Source organism: Oryx dammah, unplaced genomic scaffold (genome assembly GCF_014754425.2).
Source record: "Oryx dammah isolate SB20612 unplaced genomic scaffold, SCBI_Odam_1.1 HiC_scaffold_25, whole genome shotgun sequence".
In the NCBI taxonomy this organism is placed as follows: domain Eukaryota; kingdom Metazoa; phylum Chordata; class Mammalia; order Artiodactyla; family Bovidae; genus Oryx; species Oryx dammah.
Window position 1 is genome coordinate 93,608,914 of NW_024070209.1, and position 20,142 is coordinate 93,629,055.

General features: G+C 39.7%; 1 protein-coding gene across 5 annotated transcripts in view; it reads right to left on the reverse strand.

Annotated features, from left to right (window-relative positions):
* Positions 1-20,142, reverse strand: part of DENND1A (DENN domain containing 1A) — a 539,914-nt gene that overhangs the window by 233,851 nt on the left and 285,921 nt on the right. For all 5 annotated transcript variants that reach the window (XM_040225092.1, XM_040225090.1, XM_040225093.1 and 2 more), the window contains exon 9: positions 13,516-13,626. In XM_040225092.1, coding sequence (XP_040081026.1) covers positions 13,516-13,626 — 111 coding nt within the window. The remainder of the gene's footprint in view (positions 1-13,515; positions 13,627-20,142) is intronic.

A 20,142-nucleotide genomic window follows, 5' to 3' on the forward strand; every position in this document is an offset into this window, starting at 1 on the left:
TCTTTCAGTTGGGTAGAACCCATCTTATTGCTTGCTTCTCCACTATTCTCTGGGGAAAGGGAAGGGAAAAATTTCCACAAAAACCAACACAGTACCATGGAGTCAAGTTGAGTGTCTTCCACTAAGAGAAATATCATCCAGACCAGGAGGAAGCTTTCCCAGGCAATCACTTGCCTACTCAGTCGCGTCTCTTCCCGCCCTCCCCTCTTTGTTCTTAAAGCTACTTACTAACTAGAGTGATCAGAGTAAGTTATTAACCAGAGCAACAAGTTTCATGCCAAGATCTGACACTTCAAAACATCAAAGCAATTAAAACCATCAGAGAAAAGTTTTAGCTACCAAAGCAGAGGCAGACACTGGTATTACAAACTACCGAGTAAATAAGCCTGCAGCATCATATGTGAGGAAACTGCAGACTTTTTTGTAAGATGATGAACAAAAAAATAAAATAAAATTACATTGGGATTGATAACAATTCATTTTAATTCATGGACAGCCACTTCTCCATTCTGTGCCTGTGACAGTCTAATTGATCCTGGACTCAGGACGTGCCCTGTAGATCCCTACAAAGATGCAACCATTGTCAATGAGTTCCAGCTGGCACTCAAGAAAAAAATCTATTTTCCGCCTCAAGTCTAGTATAAGTGAATATTTATATTTCTTTGAAAATATTCCTAAGGTCATAATTTGTATTTAGCTAATTTACTGCTTTAATAAAGAATCACATTTTTTAAAAGAAAGGAAGCATAATTGAACACAGAATCATGAATACCTAGCTATCAGTCATCCCGTATGTGAAAAAGAAACTAAGAAAACTTGAGGTAGTAGGAGTTACTAGATTTGAAGGCACCGGGGGAAAAAAACAACTCCCCCTGTATAGTTTTGTCAGATAAATTCAATCTCATAAAGTAACACTGAATTCAGAAAGATGGAAGCTATGACCAGATATCACAGTGACCACTTACTCAGCATTTGCTATCTGCCAAGCACTGTTCTAAGTGCTTCACATATACAATTTAACTCATTTAATCTTCACTGTAGCCCTATAAAGTAGGTAGCATTATTGTTCTCATTTATAGATGAGGAAATTAACATTCCTAGATGTCAAGGTCTTGGATCTTGTGTGATCTTGTGTAAGGTCACAGTAGTGGCAGAAGTAGGCTATAAACTTAGGAACACAAGCTCCAGAGTTTGTGCTCTTAGCTCATAGGAAACTGCTTCTGTGATGGATCTGAATTAAATCGACAATTACCAAGTATACACTATGTGTACACACCATGCCCTCAAGCAATTCAAAATAGAGAGAAAAAGATCAAAATGCACACAATCAACTTCAACACAAAAGCATTATGAAAGAGGTGCTATAATAGAGGTTCAAGTGTGCTAGCATATAAAGAAGGAATCTTTAATTCTGCCTGGGGCAAGAATCAGGCCTGCCTGCCAGAGAAAGAGAGAGAGGCAGGAGGGCAGAACCTGGAAGGATGAAGACAGGAAGCAGTTAGTCTTCCTCCCTGGGAGTCTGCTCTGGTGGTAATGCTGGGTCAAATGAACACAGCAGTTTCTTAGGCCACTCCAGCTCTACACAGTGATGCCTGTAGAGATCTGAACAGGAAATGACAATTTAGTCAATGACTATGTGACTAGTGAGAAGTGGGTGGATATGGAAAATCTCATACGAGTTGCCATGACTATTCTGTTACTTGGATTCATTCACCATCTACTCTCACCAGTTGTACTAATTAAATCTTCAGAGCTCTTCCAGGATCTTCTTTGCTTCAGAAAGTCAATCAGAGTTTATTGCCCCGAAAAGGTAGGATTCAGAGTCAACATTTACTAAATGAGTAGTATGTGTCCAGCAATGGGCTGCTGGCTTTCATATCTTTCAAAAACCCTGAGGGGAGTATTAACACTACCCTCTTTTTACTGAAAAGATTAAGTTGCCTGGGGCAACATGGCTAGGGAGGCTCAAGTTACACAGGAAGAAATTCAACAAAACCATCTTGACTTGAAGCCTGGTGCTCTCTCCTCTTGTCCTTTTTCTTGGGAAAAGCTAGCAGAAGCAGGGCTGTCTGAATCATCTAGCAGGGAAAACACATAGATATCTAGACAGCACAAAAGAAAAAACATGCATTTTCACAAGGTCTATATGAACTCCTAATGATATAGTCTAACCTCACATCATACTTCATTTGCTCATCAGTGACCATGCTTTCAGTTTGCAGAAAAAAAAAAAAATTGAGTTCTTGACTTCTGACCACATAGTAGGTGCTCCAATTGTGTTAACAAAATCCACACAGATGTCTGCCAATGTGAGTGCCATTAGGGCTTTTTCAAGTGTATTAAGATGTCAGTGACTTGGAAGGAAATTATGACCAACTTAGACAGCATATTAAAAAGCAGAGACATTACTTTGCCAACTAAGGTCCATCTAGTCAAGGCTATGGTTTTTCCAGTAGTCATGTATGGATGTGAGAGTTGGATTGTGAAGAAAGCTGAGCGCCGAAGAATTGATGCTTTTGAACTGTGGTGTTGGAGAAGACTCTTGAGAGTCCCTTGGACTGCAAGGAGATCCAACCAGTCCATTCTGAAGGAGATCAGCCCTGGGTATTCTTTGGAAGGAATGATGCTAAAGCTGAAGCTCCAGTACTTTGGCCACCTCATGCGAAGAATGGACTCATTGGAAAAGACTCTGATGCTGGGAGGGGTTGGGAGCAGGAGGAAAAGGGGACGACAGAGGATGAGATGGCTGGATGGCATCACCGACTCAATGGACGAGAGTTTGAGTGAACTCTGGACAGGGAGGCCTGGGGTGTTGCAATTCATGGGGTCGCAAAGAGTTGGACACGACTGAGCGACTGAACTGAACTGAACTGACTTGAATATCACCTCTTAGTGTTTTTTGGTAGAGATCTGATTCTTAGAAGAGTCATATAAAAAAGTTATCAATCCTATAATCTAGGAAACTGACTACACCACTAAAATAATACACAAGATACTCTGCCAATGTTCTCAACGCAATGGCTGAAAAGAAGCATCACCTCTCTAGATCCATTTATACAGATTTATTTAAAACTACCCTAGTGGACTACATCAGCATCCAATGGTACTGAGAGCTTAAATTACTCTTAGCTCTGTGCTGTTCTAGACTGTTGTTGCTGCTGCTGCTAAGTCGCTTCAGTCATGTCCGACTCTTTGCGACCCCATAGGCTCAGAGCTCTTTCAGAAATATGGAAATAATTTTTTAGTGCTAATCTGTACTCACAAATGGAGAAGGAAATGGCAGCCCACTCCAGTATTCTTGCTTAGAGAATCCTGTGGACGGGGGAGCCTGGTGGGCTGCTGTCCATAGGGCTGCACAGAGTCGGACACGACTGAAGCGACTTAGCACACATGCACGCACCGGAGAAGGACACGGCTGCCCACTCCAGTGCTCTCGCCTGGAGAACCCCAGGGACGGCGGAGCCTGGTGGGCTGCCGTCTATGGGGTCGCACAGAGTCGGACACGACTGAAGCGACTTAGCAGCAGCAGCAGCAGCACTCACAAATGCCTTCTAAACAAACTTAGTCAGCCTTTATTACATAGTCTCAAGATGAAAAGGACTCTACTGATGCAAAATAATCAAAGAATAAATACTGTCTTAGAGAACTGGTCCTGAATCTGGTTATGTATCAGTAATTTGGGAAACCTTAAAAAAATAGACATCCCACAGTCCCATCTTAGACCTTTTGAATTATTATTATAATAAAAATTTAAGTTCTTGGGTACCACCTCTAGACATTCTGATTCAAAAGGTCTAATTTTTATTTAAATTGGAGAATAATTAGTTTACAACATTGTGATGTTTTCAGCCATATATCAACATGAATCAGCCACAGGTATACATTTGTCCCACCCCATCCTGAATCCCCTCCCACCTCCTTCCTTACTCTATTTCTCTGTGGTTGTCCCAGAGCATCAGCTTTGAGTGCCTTGCTTCATGCATCAAACTTGCACTGGTCATCTATTTTACACATGGTAATGTACATGTTTCAATGCTATTGTCTCAAATCATCCCCTGCTCTCCTTCTCCCTCTGAGTCCAAAAGTTTGTTCTTTACATCTGTGTCTCCTTTGCTGCCCTGCATGTAAGATCATTGGTATTGTCTTTCTAAATTCCATATATATATGCGTTAATATATAGTATTTGTCTTTCTTTTCAACTTATTTCACTCTGTATAATAGGCTCCAGGTTCATCCACCTCATTAAAACTGACTCAAATGCATTCCTTTTTGTAGCTGAGAACTTAAACTTTTAATAAGCTCTCTGAGTGATTTCTAACACAACTAACTCAGGGATCAGCATTTGGGAACCACTAACAATCTGAATCCTCTGTCTAGTCCAAAACATGTGCTCAATGTGTTGAAGCAAGAAGGGCAGGAGAGGAAGGTAAGAACTAGTAGGGAGACCATGATTGGTTGAAGTCACAGCAATATTTAAAGTACTACAAATCAAAGTGTTGTTACTCTATATATTATATAGCTTATACATTCTCTATAACATCAATGTTCTTCATTCTTATAGTCTAACATGAACAAGAGAAAAGGAACTCGCACATAATTAAATGAAGAACATAGTTCAAAAAGCAACTAAGTGTATTTACATTTAAAGACCAGAGAAAAACCACATAAATAAAACATACCAATCTTTTCTATTTCCTGCCAATGGAAGTTCCTTTCATTTATTTCTAACAGTTTTTAATATTCTCTGAGCCACAATAAAATTTTATGTGATGGAGATTAGAGAGGCTATGCTATTTGAAAGTTTGGCTGCAGAGTCTGTATTTCATGCCACTTCATTACATTTTGTTAAGGATTTCCCTCTTCACCAAAAGGGATTAGTTTTCTTCTCACTTCTTTGAATACTCTTCTTAGGTTGTTAGTGTGAACTAGGTTAATCTCTCTTTTAACATATAAAAGATGAACAAACAAAATGTTCAATTTATTTTATTTTTTTAAATGGAACACTAAATTTAGTCTTAGAATTCTCTGTTTGGTAAGTTTCCAGTTACAAGGTCTTGGCTTCCCTTGAGCACAGTTTGAAACAAAATAATGCAGTTTGTTCTGACGGCTGGAACATGCAGAGTGGAGTGTGCAGGCAAAGAGGCTCTGGCTCTGGTCCAGTATTTCAAACTTCTTAAACTGCCACTCTCATCTAGGCTTCAAGGGCTCCAGATAAGCAAACAGGATTAGTTATTTCTAGCCCAGAAGAGAAAAGCTTTATACACATCATTTAGGGACATAGCCCACTCTACAAGTCAGGGTAGTCATGACCAGGTAGATTTGATCAGGAAAGAAGTAAAGATGAAGCTAAAGATCTGAAAAATTCCCTAGTCCACAAACTGACTCTTCTTAGGTCACAAAACCAGGTGGTGCTAAGCCACTGGATGCTGTGAATGGAAGTGGATAGGACAGGACTGGAGCAAGGTTGGGAAGTTCCCCATCCCTTCACGCCAACACTGAAGTGTCTACTAAAGCCACAACTGAGGGTGCTAGGGGGAAAAAGAAATATCACCCCCTACTCTCCAGGCCATCAAGTCCTGCCCAAGACACATTTTCTGGGACTAATAGGAAGAAATTGACAGGGAAAGATATTGGGCTTTTTTTTTTTTCCTTCTCTACATGGTGTACTTGGAGAAGGAAACAGCAACCCACTCCAGTATGCTTGCCTGGAAAATTTCATGGACAGGGAGCCTGGTGGGCTCTAGTCCATGGGGTCACAGAGTCAGACACGACTGAGTGATTAAACGACATAACATACTATTAGAAAAATAGTAATTCTTTTCATAGTTGTGGGTATCACACAAATAATTAGGTGTGGAGGCTCAATTAATTAGGTAACAGCTTTGCCACCAAATTGTGCTTGCTTCCTAAGAACTTGTTTTAAAAAGCATCTCTTAAGTGTGACAGATAATTCTTAACAATGTGCCTCTGGTTCTTGTGACAGTTCCCACACAAGGTTTCTGATGTTTGTTTGAGAGGTGACACCCAATCAATATAACCTGGTCCCCACAGCAAGCTCTCTGAAGGGGCCAAGATTCATCTGTGTAATTCCTGGTTGTTTCTCCCTTTGCTGAAGCCAAAGCCTCCCTTCCTCTGACACATCATCATAATGACCCACCTGCATGTCCTTTTCTTCTATGAGTAGGGCATAACCTTGGGCAAGAGAACCCATCTCTCTGAGTGGACGGATCATTCTGTAAAATGGGGATAATACTGCTCTTCTAGGACTTCTGTTGGAATTAGATGATATTACTTCTATAAAGGTCTTATTTTAGACCTACTTGCTATCCACAAGAGTTACCAAAAAACAATCTGAGTTAAACTCAGATATGAAAATCTGGAAGAAAAATGGGGCCTTTGTGCTAGAAGAAATCTCACTGAAGCATTTACATTAGAGAACAAGATGTAGTTAAATCTTCCCTATTTATCATTTATAAAGGAAAACAATCAATATACACTGCACAAAAACAAAAAGTTAACATTTTTCTTACACAGACTATCACAACATTATTGACTGAGAAAGCCTGAAATGAATATTACCTGACTCTGAACTAAACATGGCTGGGTTTGTTTCTATTGACACACAGTCAGTTTTATGAAACATGGCACTCTGGGATGTTCAACAGCTTTTATCTTTCAGATGCTTGATGGCTCTGAGAAGCATCAAGCCTATATCTTTATGAAACAAAATTGAGAAACGTGTTTTGTCAAGGTATGGCAGGCCACATCCGGATCTGTCAAGAAAGGGTCATCAAAAAACTTCAGGCTACAGTATTCTTTGCATTTTCCTTCATCAAAAAGATAATAAAAAGTCAGTATTGAGCAAGTAAAAGGTAACAATCAGAAAGCTTTTAAACTCTAAAATTGAAGAGGTCCAAAGGCTTGGATAAAAGGGATGTCTACTCAGTTACTTATCCCCAGAGAAACAACACAGAACAGATCAGGGTGTTGCTGATCCCCTATGAGGTAAAAGAAGACCTTCTCCTTCCCTAAAGAGATATCCACCATCAATTAGTAAAACTTAGAACTCAGTTAAGAATCAACTGTCTGTTTAAAAGTTTTTAAGTCAAAGTAATGTATTTATAGTCTGAAAAACAAAACAAAAAGTGTTAAAGGCTTATACTACTGACAAATAGCAGCCCATCTCATGATATCCCTTACCTTTAATCAAAAGTAATCACATTCAACACAATATTTATCTCCTTATTTTAAAAATTTAAACATTAATCTTTGACTTCCCATTATAGATATTAATAATTTATCAAGAACATCTACATATACCTTATGCCAGACTGTTCTAGGAGTTTTGCAACTCATTTTATTTGACATGAGGTCATTGGTGACCAAACAAAAGCTGTTTCAGTGGAGGTAGGGGCTAAATCACAACACAAGACAGAGGAGAGAATGAGAGGAGAGGAATTAGACAGTAAACAGAAGTAACTCTCTTGAGGAATTTTATTCTAAAAGGAAGAAAAGAAATGGGATAAAAGAGATGTGTTTAAGGATGTTTTGTTTTGAAGTTTGGGAGACACTATACTGTGCTAGTAAGTGCATAAGACTGTTCAGTTCAGTTCAGTCGCTCAGTCGTGTCCGCCTCTTTGCGACCCCATGAATCACAGCACGCTAGGCCTGGACCAGTAAAGAAAAAAAAAAAAATGATGCAGGAAAGAGAAAGCTCAAGGCTGGAGGAATTCCGTAAGGTGACAAGAAGGATGCTGCAGTGTTAGCCTTCCCACGAGGCACTCCTTGGTCATCTAGCTAAACTGCAATCCCTGCTACACCAGTCGCCATCCACTCTCCTCCTCTGCTTAATTGTACTCCTTGTTCTTAGAACTAGCTACTATTCTATATTTTTAACCCACCTCATTTATTGATCTACTCGACTAGAACATAAGCTTCATATGAGGACAGGGACTTTTGCCTATTTTGTTCACTGCTATATCACCAGTACCTATGACAGTGTCACAAAAACTATTTGCTGAATGAAGTTAGGTGGACAAGTGGAATGGTTGGCCTAGAGAGAATGGACAGTTCATCCACAACAGAGAAGGTGAGTGGAGGACTAGCTACCACAGGTTGACAGGTGTGGTAGGGGCTGGTGCCACTCTCTCCTGAGCACTTTCATTAGATAAAGATGAAATTTTAGGTAAGAAATATTTTTCCCTTAGAAGCTTAGGCACTGCTTCACTATCTTCTCGTTTCTAGAACTGCCACTGCGAAATCTTGTACAAGTCTGATTCTTAATGTTTATACAATGACTACTTTGTCTCTATCTCTGTATTGTAAAATTTCATGATAAAAAGGGCCTTTTAACTTTCAAAGAATTCCTGAAGCCAAAACCTCCCTTCCCCTGACACTACATCATAATGACCAATGTGCCTGTCTCTTCTATGACTACCATGTGGCCTTAGGCAAGTTAACCCATGTATCTGAGTGAGTGGATCATTCTGTAAAATGGGGATAATATTGCTTTTTAAACTTTTAAAGAATTCTGAAATATATATACATATAAAAGCACATATACCATATAAGCAACATTTAAAAGAGAAAAAATTAAGACTCCAAGACCCAGCTATAGCCCAAAGGCTAAGTTTGGTGTGCCTTCTATTTTTGTAAGTAAAGCTTCTTTGAACAGTCACTCTCACTAGTTTACTGACTGTAAACGACAATGTCGTGCTGTGTGCATGTTAAGTCCCTTCAGCTGTGTCCGACTCTTTGCGACCCCATGGACTGGAGCCCACTAGGCTTCTCTGTCCAGGGGATTCTCCAGGCAAAGATACTGGAGTGGGTTGCCATTTCCTCCTCCAGGGGATCTTCCTGACTCAGGGATCGAACCCACGTCTCTTATGTCTCCTGAATCGGCAAGCAGGTTCTTTATCACTAGCGCCACCTGTGAAGCCCTTGAGTCTAGTAATTGCATCAAAGACCATATTTACTATTGGCCCCTTTAAAAATGTTTGCTGATCCCTAACCTACCTCAAGACAGAAAACAATATTTCCGATGTCACATGTATGCCTCTTCCTAACTGTACTCCTTTCACTCCCTCTGAGGAAACTACTACCTAAATTTTGTATTAATCATTCCCCCTCCTTTATATGCATCCTTAAATAATACGACCATTTTTGTTTTTCTTACCTGAACTTTATATTAATGAAATCATATTTGATATTCTTCTGTAGCTTGTTTCTTTTACTCAGAATTCTGTATGAGAGGCCCAATCATATTGATAGTGGAGTTCATCTTCACTTAAATTGTGCAGCAATTTACGAGTTGTCTGCTGATGTTATAGGGGCTGGGTTTATAAAACAAAACACTATGCTATGAACATGGCTGCACATGATCAACAACAGCATGTAGGTATGTGCACATAGTGCCCCCAACCCCTACCAATTCTGCCCAAGAGCGGAACTGCTCAGTTTGGGGCATATGCAAGTTGGGCATATGCAAACACTTCTGTACCACATACTCTTCAAAGCATAGTACATGAAATTCTCTAGGACATCTGCAACAGAACACTTGGCTTTATCAGACACCGAATTTTTGCAAGCCTAGTGTTTTAATCACTGTAGTTTTAAATTGCTTTTCTGCGATTAATGTGGTTGAGCATCTTTCCATATATTTATTAGCCATTTGTGTTTTTTCTGTGAAATGCCCATTTGTGCCTTTAGCCAATGGTTCTATTGATAATTTGTCTTCTGCTTTTTTTTTAGTGTAGTTTTTCATATAGTTCAGATAGTAATCTTTTGTCACTTTTATATATAGCAAATATTTCACCTCAGCTTGTGACTTGTCTTTCCATTCTTTGAATGGTATTTGTTTAATGACAAAAATTCACAATTTTAATTTCTCTCTTTGTACAATGCATAATTTGAATTATTTAACTGAATCCATTTCTACTACAAGATCACAGATCTACTACTATTTTGTCTTCTAACAGTTTTAAAATTTTGCCTTGATCCATTTGAATTCAGTTTTGCATGTTGTATAAGACATAAATTATCTCCCTTTTCCTTCCTGTGTGGATAATCAGTTACTGAAAAGTCCATCCTTTCCCCCAGATTTTACAATGCCACCTCTGTGGTATATGAAGAACCCACACACATGTGATCTGTTTCTGCAATTTCTATTCCATTCCACCAGTCTATTTGTGTATCCCTACACCATTACTCCCCAGGTGACAGCTAGAGGTAAAAAATCCACCTGCCAATGCAGGAGATGCAAGAGACTGGGATTCAGTCCCTGGGTTGGGAAGATCCCCTGGGGAAGGGAATAGCAACTCACTCCAGTATTCTTGCCTACAAAATCCCATAGACAGAGGAGCCTGTTGGGCTACAGTCCATGGGGTCACAAAGAGTTGGACAAGATTGAGTATGCACGCAGGCACATGCCATTAGTAGCATCTTAATTACTAGAGCTCCATATAAAGTTTTGATGTCTTGTAAAGCCAGTTTTGGGCTTCCCTGGTGGCTCAGACAGTAAAGAATCTGTCTGCAATGAGGGAAAACTGGGTTCAATCCCTGAGTTCGGAAGATCCCCTGGAGGAGGGCATGGCAACCCATTTGAGTGGGTTGCCTAGAGATTCTCTTGCCTAGAGAATTCCCATGGACAGAGGAGCCTGGTGAGCTACAGTCTATGGGGTCCCAAAGAGTTGGACATGACTGAGCGACTAAGCACAAAGTAAGCTTTACCAACCATTCTTTTTCTTCAAATATGTCTTGGCTCTTCCTTTGGCTTTCCACATTAGTTTCAGAATCAGTTTGCCAAGTACTATGTAAAATCCTACTGGGATTCTGAATAGAAATGTACGCAATCTACAATATACATCATTTTGGAGTGAAATGATGCCTTCAATATAATGAGTCTTGCTATTCATGAACATGGTCATGCCTTTTCTCTACTGAAAATTCATATATCAACATATGAATTTTCCCTTGCAATAAGTTAACATTGTGAGTTATAATAATAGATTTTCTAGTATTACCAGGCTTACATTTCTGGAATAAAATCAAGTCAGTTACTATGAATTATATTTGTTATGTAGTTGCTACTGTTTAGATTAAGATTTCTACAGTTATGTTAATGAGTAAGATTGGCTGATAAGTTTTCTTTTTTGTGTGTCTCTTCATGTAGCTGAATGTCAAAATTTTACAAGTGTCACAAGAAAAGCTGGGATGTGTTCTTTCTTTTTTTCTTGACTCTTAAGAAGTTTGTCTAAGATTGAAATTACCTGTGATAAAACATACTTGTAAAACCATATGGGCTGAGTGTTTTGGAAAAAAAATTTTTATATATAGATTAAATTTCTATAAATTAAATGACCTGTTCAATTTTTATTAAGAAGAAATAGGAAATTCAATTTTTACATTTCTTCTTAATTCAATTTTGGTAAATTATATTTTTCTGCTCATTTCACCTTAGTTTTTGAATATTGGCATAAAATGAGTAACAGGATTTTCTTAATACCTAAAATTTCTGCTGCATCTGCTCATTTTGCTTGTTAATTTACTCCTTTATTTCATTTTAGTTTTGGGAAGGAGCAGAAACAACTGCATGTTTAATCCACTACATTTATCTAAACAAAATCACACAAAAGGTACATTCTTACTTATCTCTAAGACTAAGAAATAACAGAACATACTACAAACTGTTGTAGTGACAATTAAATGAGTTAATAGATGGAAAAGGCTTAGCACAGTGCCTGGCACATATTAAGGGATCAAAAATACTATGATAATATCACAGAGAAGTCAATTCCACTGTTATGATGTCCTATTTTTGTTCCACTTAAGTTTAATAGTTCGAAGCGATAGTAACTGGTTATGGACTAGACTCTTTCAAATGTACTCAATCTATTCAGTCTTATAAGGAGGTAATGATTGGCAATATTCTCATTCTGAATCACAGTCTGGTGTTCAGGCCCTGAGATTATGAAATACATTTACAGTCTAAAATAAAATGCAAAACAAAGGAAGAGGTCTATTATGGGCTGTTTTCCCTTGAGGGCAAGGACCGTGCTTCTATCACCTACTAGTGCTATAAGCCTAGCACCCAACAGGCAATTAAAAAATTGTGCATACCTGACAAGCAAACAATACCAAAAAAATAAAATAATAAAATTACAATGAAAGCCATAAGGAAAATTCTAATGGTCTCACTCCTGCTGCTGCTAAGTCATTTCAGTCGTGTCCGACTCTGTTTGCATTTATTAGGTGCCTTGAATTCATAGGTAAACACATAAGTAAATCAGAGGCCTATGATTCTATCCATAGGTCCTTCAATAGGGGAATTCCCACAACAAGGTCTTTCTACCCTTTCTAACAGTCCATTTCTTTATAGAAGTTTTACCTAAAAAAAAGAAAAAAAACCTGTAAACATAATAAATTTTAGTTAACAAACATACTCATTTGGGGGAAGCATAGTGATGTTTGTGATTTACTTTGAAATACAGCAAAAAATAAGATGGCTTGAAGAATGGTATGAGGAATGGATAAATATGTGCCAAAGGAAGCATAGTAATCCATTAAATGGCAGAATCTAGATGGAATTATGCAGATGTTTACTGCAAACTGATTTCAATTTTTCTATGTTGGAGAATTTTCATAACAGGTACTGGGAAAAATACAAACTCTTATATTTAGCAAATTTAAAAACTAACATAAAAAGAATATGAAAAAATGTATATTATATAGAGAAAGTTATTACAATGTAAAAAGAGTTCATCCCAATTTTTAACTCAAGAACCCTATAAGATAAATGGAAAAAGACATTAACAAAACACAAATAGGAAAAAAAATGCATGAAAAATATTCAGCTACTTCTAACTAAAAAAAATTAAAAATAAATCAAACCTGCAATACTATTTTATGCTATTTTGTTAGGAAAATTAAAACACATGTCCACAAGCACACATACAACTCTGGCAAGGATGCAGTGCAAATGGTACACTCATTCACAACTGGCAACCTCAACAATAAAAAAGCCTGTTTGGGAAGCAATTTGGCATCCATAAGGCATAGCACCTATCTGTCCTTTGACTTGGTGGTCCCAATTCTTAGAATATGAACTGTATTAGTCAAACGAAGCCAAAAGATGTTCACTGCAGTGTTACCTACTAAAGGATTAAACTATGAATAGCCTAAATGGCCCTTAAGAGAAGATTTAGCAAATGATGACACATCACTATAACGGAATATGATAGAGACATATAAAAAATGACAATAACGAAAGTTCATACGGAAATATTTAAAGTGTTCATCACACACAATCAAACAGGAAACCATAACTGATTGTTAAGCTACAAGAATAAATAAAATGTGCATTGACACTGTAAAGGGACATGAATAATTAATAAAAATGACATGTTATTATCTGAGAGGATTGTGGATGATTTCTTTTCTGAAGTTTTGTTTAATCTTTCTGATACATCTTTCAATTAAAATAAAATGAAAAAGCCCGTTTCAAGACTGTCTACTCACAGTGCTGAGTTTGCTGCAAATGATGAGTATCCGACGTTCGTAGAGCATACTGGCATACAGATGTAACATGTTGTTTACATCCACAGCCACAAAATATTCTGTCAGATTTCTCTAGGAGAAAGAAGAAGGGGAGGTTTGTGGCTTATTTTGTTTGTTCTTATTAGAAACAGTATCTAACAGAAGCACAAGAAACAAACTAATCAGAAAGTATACTTCCCCCTTCCCCTGTCCTAGTCTTTCTCCCTGGAAGACCAGATCTCAGTCACATGTAAATCAGGAAATGTGAAGATGGAAGAGAATTTAGAGATGAAGTAGTCTGAGCAACCACACCTCTGAATGGTGACTACAGTTTACAACATGAGGTCACATGCAACACTTTCAGTTCTGAAAGGTGAGCAGGACAAGAAGTCTGCAGTCTCACAAATGAGGAAACCAAGGTGAGAGAGAGATACAAAGATCAAAAAACCTAATGACCGGTAAAGACAGGACTACAGCTCTAATGCCAGGTCCTAGAATTTTGCCAATGTACCATGCCATATGTATAAGCAAAAGGAAGTACCCAGGGACCAAAATGCTTCTGGCACAGAGTCTGTTTCTGTCCAACAGGCTCCCCCCGCAAAAGCTGGGCATGCTCCTCTCCAGTCATCACTGCTGGGGTTCCCCTTCTCCACAGTTTACATTCTCTAAAACGGCTCGGCTGGAAGTAAAGCAATTTTCAAGATCTACAATTTCCAGGTATTTCACTCAAAAGACAGGAAAAACCATTGAAGACAGGCAGCAGCAAGTTGTGACAACGCAGTGTTTTAAACTAGCTTTTGTCTGTAGCCTGGGCTTCATTCCTTTAATTAGTACTATAGATTGGTACTCTGCAGATTTCAGAAAAAAAAAGTAATGTGTTTTATTTCTGCAACCCTTTCTATACCCACCTGACTTTAATAATACACATGAATATGCTAATTTCTTCAGTGTTACGGGTTTTCAATGCCATACAATATAATCCTCTGAAAATGAAGGGGGTTGGAGAGGGAAGGAACACTATTGCCAAGGGTTGCAGTTTATAATGATGAAAGATCCATAACCCATAAATTCAAGTAAACCAGGTGGATTTTATATGCAAAACAGCATAAAGTGCTTTTCAACAATATTATGGGTTGGGAATAAGAATGGGCACTTATCTTATGATTTATGATTGTTTGATTTGAGTACCAGTTTAACTATCGACCTTTGTAAGTAAAGTGTGTGTGAATTAACAGGTCCCTATACTGACTACCTACCAAATACCAGGCACTGGACAAGGTACTCTTGGAGGTGTAATTTTAAGCAATCTTCACAAAAATCCAATGAGGTATTATTCTTTCCAACATATAGATAAACTAAGTCTGGGAGAGAGTAGTAACTGGTCGAGTTAGGTTTTGGACCCCGATGCAATACCATAGCCCATATACTTTCTCTTATATTACACTGTCCCTCTTAAATACTTTTAAACGTCCACAATATACAATGCTTTACATATATTATTTCATTCATCTTGAAGCCACTCCTTGAACAAATATCTCTTCTGTGTGTGTGTGTATTCAGACATGTCTGACTCTTTGTGACCCTATGGGCTGTAGCCTGCCAGGCTCCTCTGTCCATGGGATTTCCCAGGCAAGAATACTGGAGTGGGTCGCCATTTCCTCTTCCAGGAGATCTTTCTGATCCAGGGATCAAACCCACATCTTGTGTGGCCCCTGCACTGGGAGGTGGATTCATTACCACTGAGCCACCTGGGAAGTTTTATTATCATCTCTATATACAGATAAGAAAACAGAGGTACAGAGAAGTAACTTGACCAAGGTCATACAGTAAGTGGATAAGGCATTGTTCAATCTTGGGTAGGTTTGTCTCTAAATCTGTGCTTTTTTTCTTTATTGTTGCTGTTGTTCACTTGCTAAGTTGTGTCCAACTCTTTGTGACCCCATAAACTGCAGCACACAAGGCTTCTCTGTCCATCACTATTTCCCTGAATTTCCTCAAATTCAAGTCCATTGTTTTTTTTCTTTATACACCACTAAAAATAGTAGATAAAAATCTATATTTGGAAAGAATAATGCAGGATCAAAGTATGGCCAAAGAAAAAGCATTTTTGTTAAAAATTGTTATTCTATTTACTGAGTAATCCTTTATGTGCCAGACAATAGGTACTTTACCTATGTTCTCTCTAATCTTCTCAACAACCCTAAGAAAAGCATTATCATCTCCATTTTACAGATGGGAAAACTAAGGCTCAGGAATGGTAAACAGTCTTCCAAAGGTCACCCAGCTAGAAAGGGCCAAGTTTCCAAACCAAATTTCCTGAACCCCAAACTCTGGCTCTAACCACCACAGCAATTTGCCTCTTCACAAACTTGAAAAACAAAATAAGCAAGCAAGAAAGTCAGTTGGAATTAGTCAACAAGTGCATCGCTTGCCCAGTGGACTGAGGAGTGCTGAGCTAATGAAGTCAGGGTAGGGTTTGTTCTGAAGACAAGTGACACGGCAGAGCTATTCTCGCAAACAAAATACAAGGCCCTCAGCTGAGCATTTCAGTCAAATGCTTAACTGCTGATGAATTACATGCATTTTTCTTTTAGGAGAGGATGGAAGTAAAAAGAAAATAGAAATGAGGAGCTTAAAGAAGGCCAGAAAGCCCATTAGCACTTTTGACAGATCCAAAGATAACTCTGAAGCCACCAAAACGTGGCCTCAAGAGTCTGCCAAGAAGCTTCACGCTGGGTAGAAATATGTTACACAGCTTGCCGTCCAAATAGGGAGACACAGCGTCAGAGACAAATCCTGTGCCTTATTTTGGTGGGAGAAAAAAAAAAAATCACAAGGATACTTTTGTGGATGGGGAAGGGAACATTTCTGAAATAAAAACACCACTTGGTTGAGGAATAACCCCCAACCCAATCAGGTTCTGAAGGATTCAGGTGCTTGTTCCAAAAACTCTACACAGGTATGTTAAAAATATGTAACATTTAACCAAATTCTCTCTAAACTGTCATGTACTTTTTTTGGTATTTCTCATCCCATCTGTGCTGATTACCAAGATATTTGTGTCTAAACAGAAGCTGTCTTTCTTATCTGCTTCCTCCCTGCCTCTTTCCTTCTGGGACACCACCCGCCTCAGCAGTGGGGAGTGGGTGGGATTGGCCACAGCCCTGGGAACCTCGCTCAGCCCTGGGAGCACCTGTGGGGCAGAGCAGACCTTGGGAACACCTGGAGGGAGCCCTTCCAGTTCCCACCAAGCCTCATCTCAGAAGAAAACCCCTCAGAGAGAGGGGCCCCCTTCCCCCTGCCTTTAAGCATCTGGTGGCTTAAGCTACAGCAACCCTCAATTTCTCAAACCTGTCATGCTTTTCACACCCCTAGGCCTTTACTTCCGTTGCTTCCTCCACCTAGAATGCCTTCCCTTCCTTAAGGACACCCATTTACTTTTCAAGACCCAGCTCAAATGTCACCTCCTCCTGAAAGGTTTCCTCAACTCCTCATTTTTCAAGCTGCCCTTTGTGCTTCCATGACAATTTGTCTCTATCTTATAATCACTCAGTTACAAGTATGTTTTTGCCACCAGACTGAGATCCCTTTGGGTAAAATGACGTACCCTATCATCTAGCAGTCTGATGAAAGAGGGAATCGATGAGTGGAGAAAGCCACTGACTGAAGATACAGCTCATTAGCTCAGGTGTGAGAAGGGTGGTGTAAGAGAAACACGAGGGCTTGGATGGTGTGTTAGGAAGAATGCAGCACTTGACTTCAGAAAACCTGGGTCTGAATTGGATGAAGTGATCAATTACTTAGTAACGAGGAAGGGCCCACAGGAAAAGAATTGACATTGGAGACTCACAAAACCAGGCAAGGTAGCTTTAAAAGGTATCTGAAGCTACATTATTTAAAATGTAAAGAAACAGGCAGTTTGTTCATCAAGTAACTAGGGCAGGGGGCAAGGAGAACTGTACCCAGAGGTAGGTGCACATGCCACAGCTAGATCAACCATATTTCTCAGGTAAGAACACAGTATAGGGAGTGTGGAATAAGAAGGCTTCCGTGGCCAGTAGTCCTGTGTCAGGACTGCAGCCAGAACATACTGTGAGCTTGTATTTATAAAATACACAGGTATGCCACTTTCTCCCAGCACTTGGCTTCAGTGGAATTAAGTCTTCAGTCTTCCATTTCTGTCTCCTATAATCAGCTAGTCAATAAACACTGCTAACTTCTACTAAGTGCTTAGTAAACCCTGGGAGCTGTGCCCACAGAGATTAACTAAACATGATCCCCACTTTCCACGAGTGGCATTGAACCCAGAAACCTGGTATGCCAAGAACTGTCAGTTCAGTTGCTCAGTCATGTCCGACCCTTTGCAACCCCATGGACTGCAGCAGCACGGCAGGCTTAGAACTCTGATGCTGCCTAAACATGCTCCACAACTGGCTGAGAAGGGAAGCTTCAACTCTGACAGATGGATATGGGGTGAAGGCTGGGGAAGACCTGACACAGGAGAAGACACTTGCTCTAGGCCTCCAACAGAGGGTTCGCTCAGGGCACGGGGGAGAAGCATGTTCCAGCCAGAGGCAAGAAGGAGAGAGCTGCTCTACGCAGGTCAGTGGAGTGAAGGACAGGGTGCAGGGCAGGGAATGTGCTGGGGTAAAGAAGCTGGGTTCAGAGCCTATGGGAGCCTAGACTTTCCCCACAGCTAACAGGGAGCTGCAGAAGGATTAGGACATAAGCGTATCTGTGCTGCAGAAGAATCTCCCTAGAGGTCCGGTGGAGGATGTACAGGAGGGGGCAAGCAGCTAACAGGTGCTACTGCCATATTCAGGGAGAGAATGATTAAAACAAGTTATTCTCTGCATATGGATGTCACAGATCTCTGTAAACTGGAATCCAGGACTTGATAATGGTTAGACTTGAAAAGGGGGTTGGAAGGATCTGGGACAAGCCCCTGACTTCCAGGTTCCTATGCTCCACATCTGTCCACTTGCCTGACAAGTTTTTTTTTTTAAGGGAAAGTCCAGTCTTTTGATGAAGAATTAATTGTCCTTCTAAGGAACCACCAATGCTGTCAAACAAAGTGTACCCCTAGTCTTGGGCCTAGTGTCCTGGGTTATAATGTCATCATGGCTAAGCCAATTATCAATTATCAGGGAATAACCACTTTCTTTATTCCCTGATAATTACTCTTCCATGTGACTCATCTTCTAGAAAAGGAAAACCTTGCTTAGAGGGACTGCTTCCCAGTGCCTATGCTCAAAAGGGCTGAGTTTTCTCAGTGCCAGTATGTTTTTTAGGCTTCGGGAAGAACAGTCCTTTTATATTCACAGAGTTTAAGCATTATTTCAGTTGCATATAGTTATGCGCCTCTGAGCATCCTCCTTTATGTCTAGAGTTTATTATATGGGCCCATTCTATAGGGTTAAGAAGCAGGGACACAAAGTTGACCACTTCTCAGGCTGAATGGGGCTCAGTTCTGAGGAAGGTCTCTGGTTAACAGAGACAGAGCAGCCTGGAAGTTAAGCTTCAAAAGAGGCATGTGCTGCACAAGTTCCTTACACTCTCCAGGCTTTTCATCTCCACAAAGCAACAGCGGCAAAGAACCCTTCCAGCTCTAACTCTCTGTGGCTCTAAATCCAGACAAAGAAGAAAGGAAGACACCTGGCAGAACACCATCTCCCCCAGGAGAAGCCCCATAATGGCTGCTGCCTGCTAGCTGTCCCTGCTGGTTGCCGTGCCAGTCCAGGTGGCTGGGGACTTCAGGCTCACGGTGATCCACGCCCCGGGTGAGGAAGCAGGTGGGGATGGGTGTGGTGATCAGGGGCGGGGAATGGGGGGTGGGTGCAATGAGCCTCAGGATGGAAGGGGATACAGTGGAGCTTAGAGAAAAAGCGTCTTAGGTTCAATACCTTAGGGAAATGAGATAATCCCCAAACCAAAGAACAGACTCTAAGCTGGCTACTCCTTGGAGCCTTTGAAACAGATGCTAGTCCGCCCCACGGTCTGTCATTTTATTAGTCTTTGTCACTCTCAGCTTCATACACAGTATAGATGATAAAGACTTACTGTACTATATCTGGAAGAGACAGTACAAGAGGCTGGTTTTGCCCATGGTACTTATTTCCTGAAACAGCTCCTGCTCAGATTATTTTACCATAATGTAAATCTTTAAAATCCTCAATTTTTTAAAAAGAATTTAGGTTACTTTAGTTGTGTAGGATTCTTAAAAAGGAATTATAAATTTGGATTCTAAAATAATCAGTTTGAGAAAGAATCCCACATACTCACATAAGCAATCAAGTCAGAGAAGTATATTATAGGAAAGAAAGCAGAGTTTACCCAGAGGTCAACTTTATCCCTGTGTGTGAATGGAAAAACCATTAGAATAAACAATTACCTGACAACTCTTAATAGCAACAATGGAATTCTCTATAATCTCAGTACTTGATAATAGGTCTTCTATTACCACCTCAACTTTGTTTATTTTTGAAAGTCACAAGTTCATAAATCTTTTCTATATCATGGTGCATCTTTTGACAGAGCAGAGTCTGGCCAATGTTATATGTAACTGTCCATTCTAAATGCTTTCCTCGCATCATTAACCACTTGGAATGA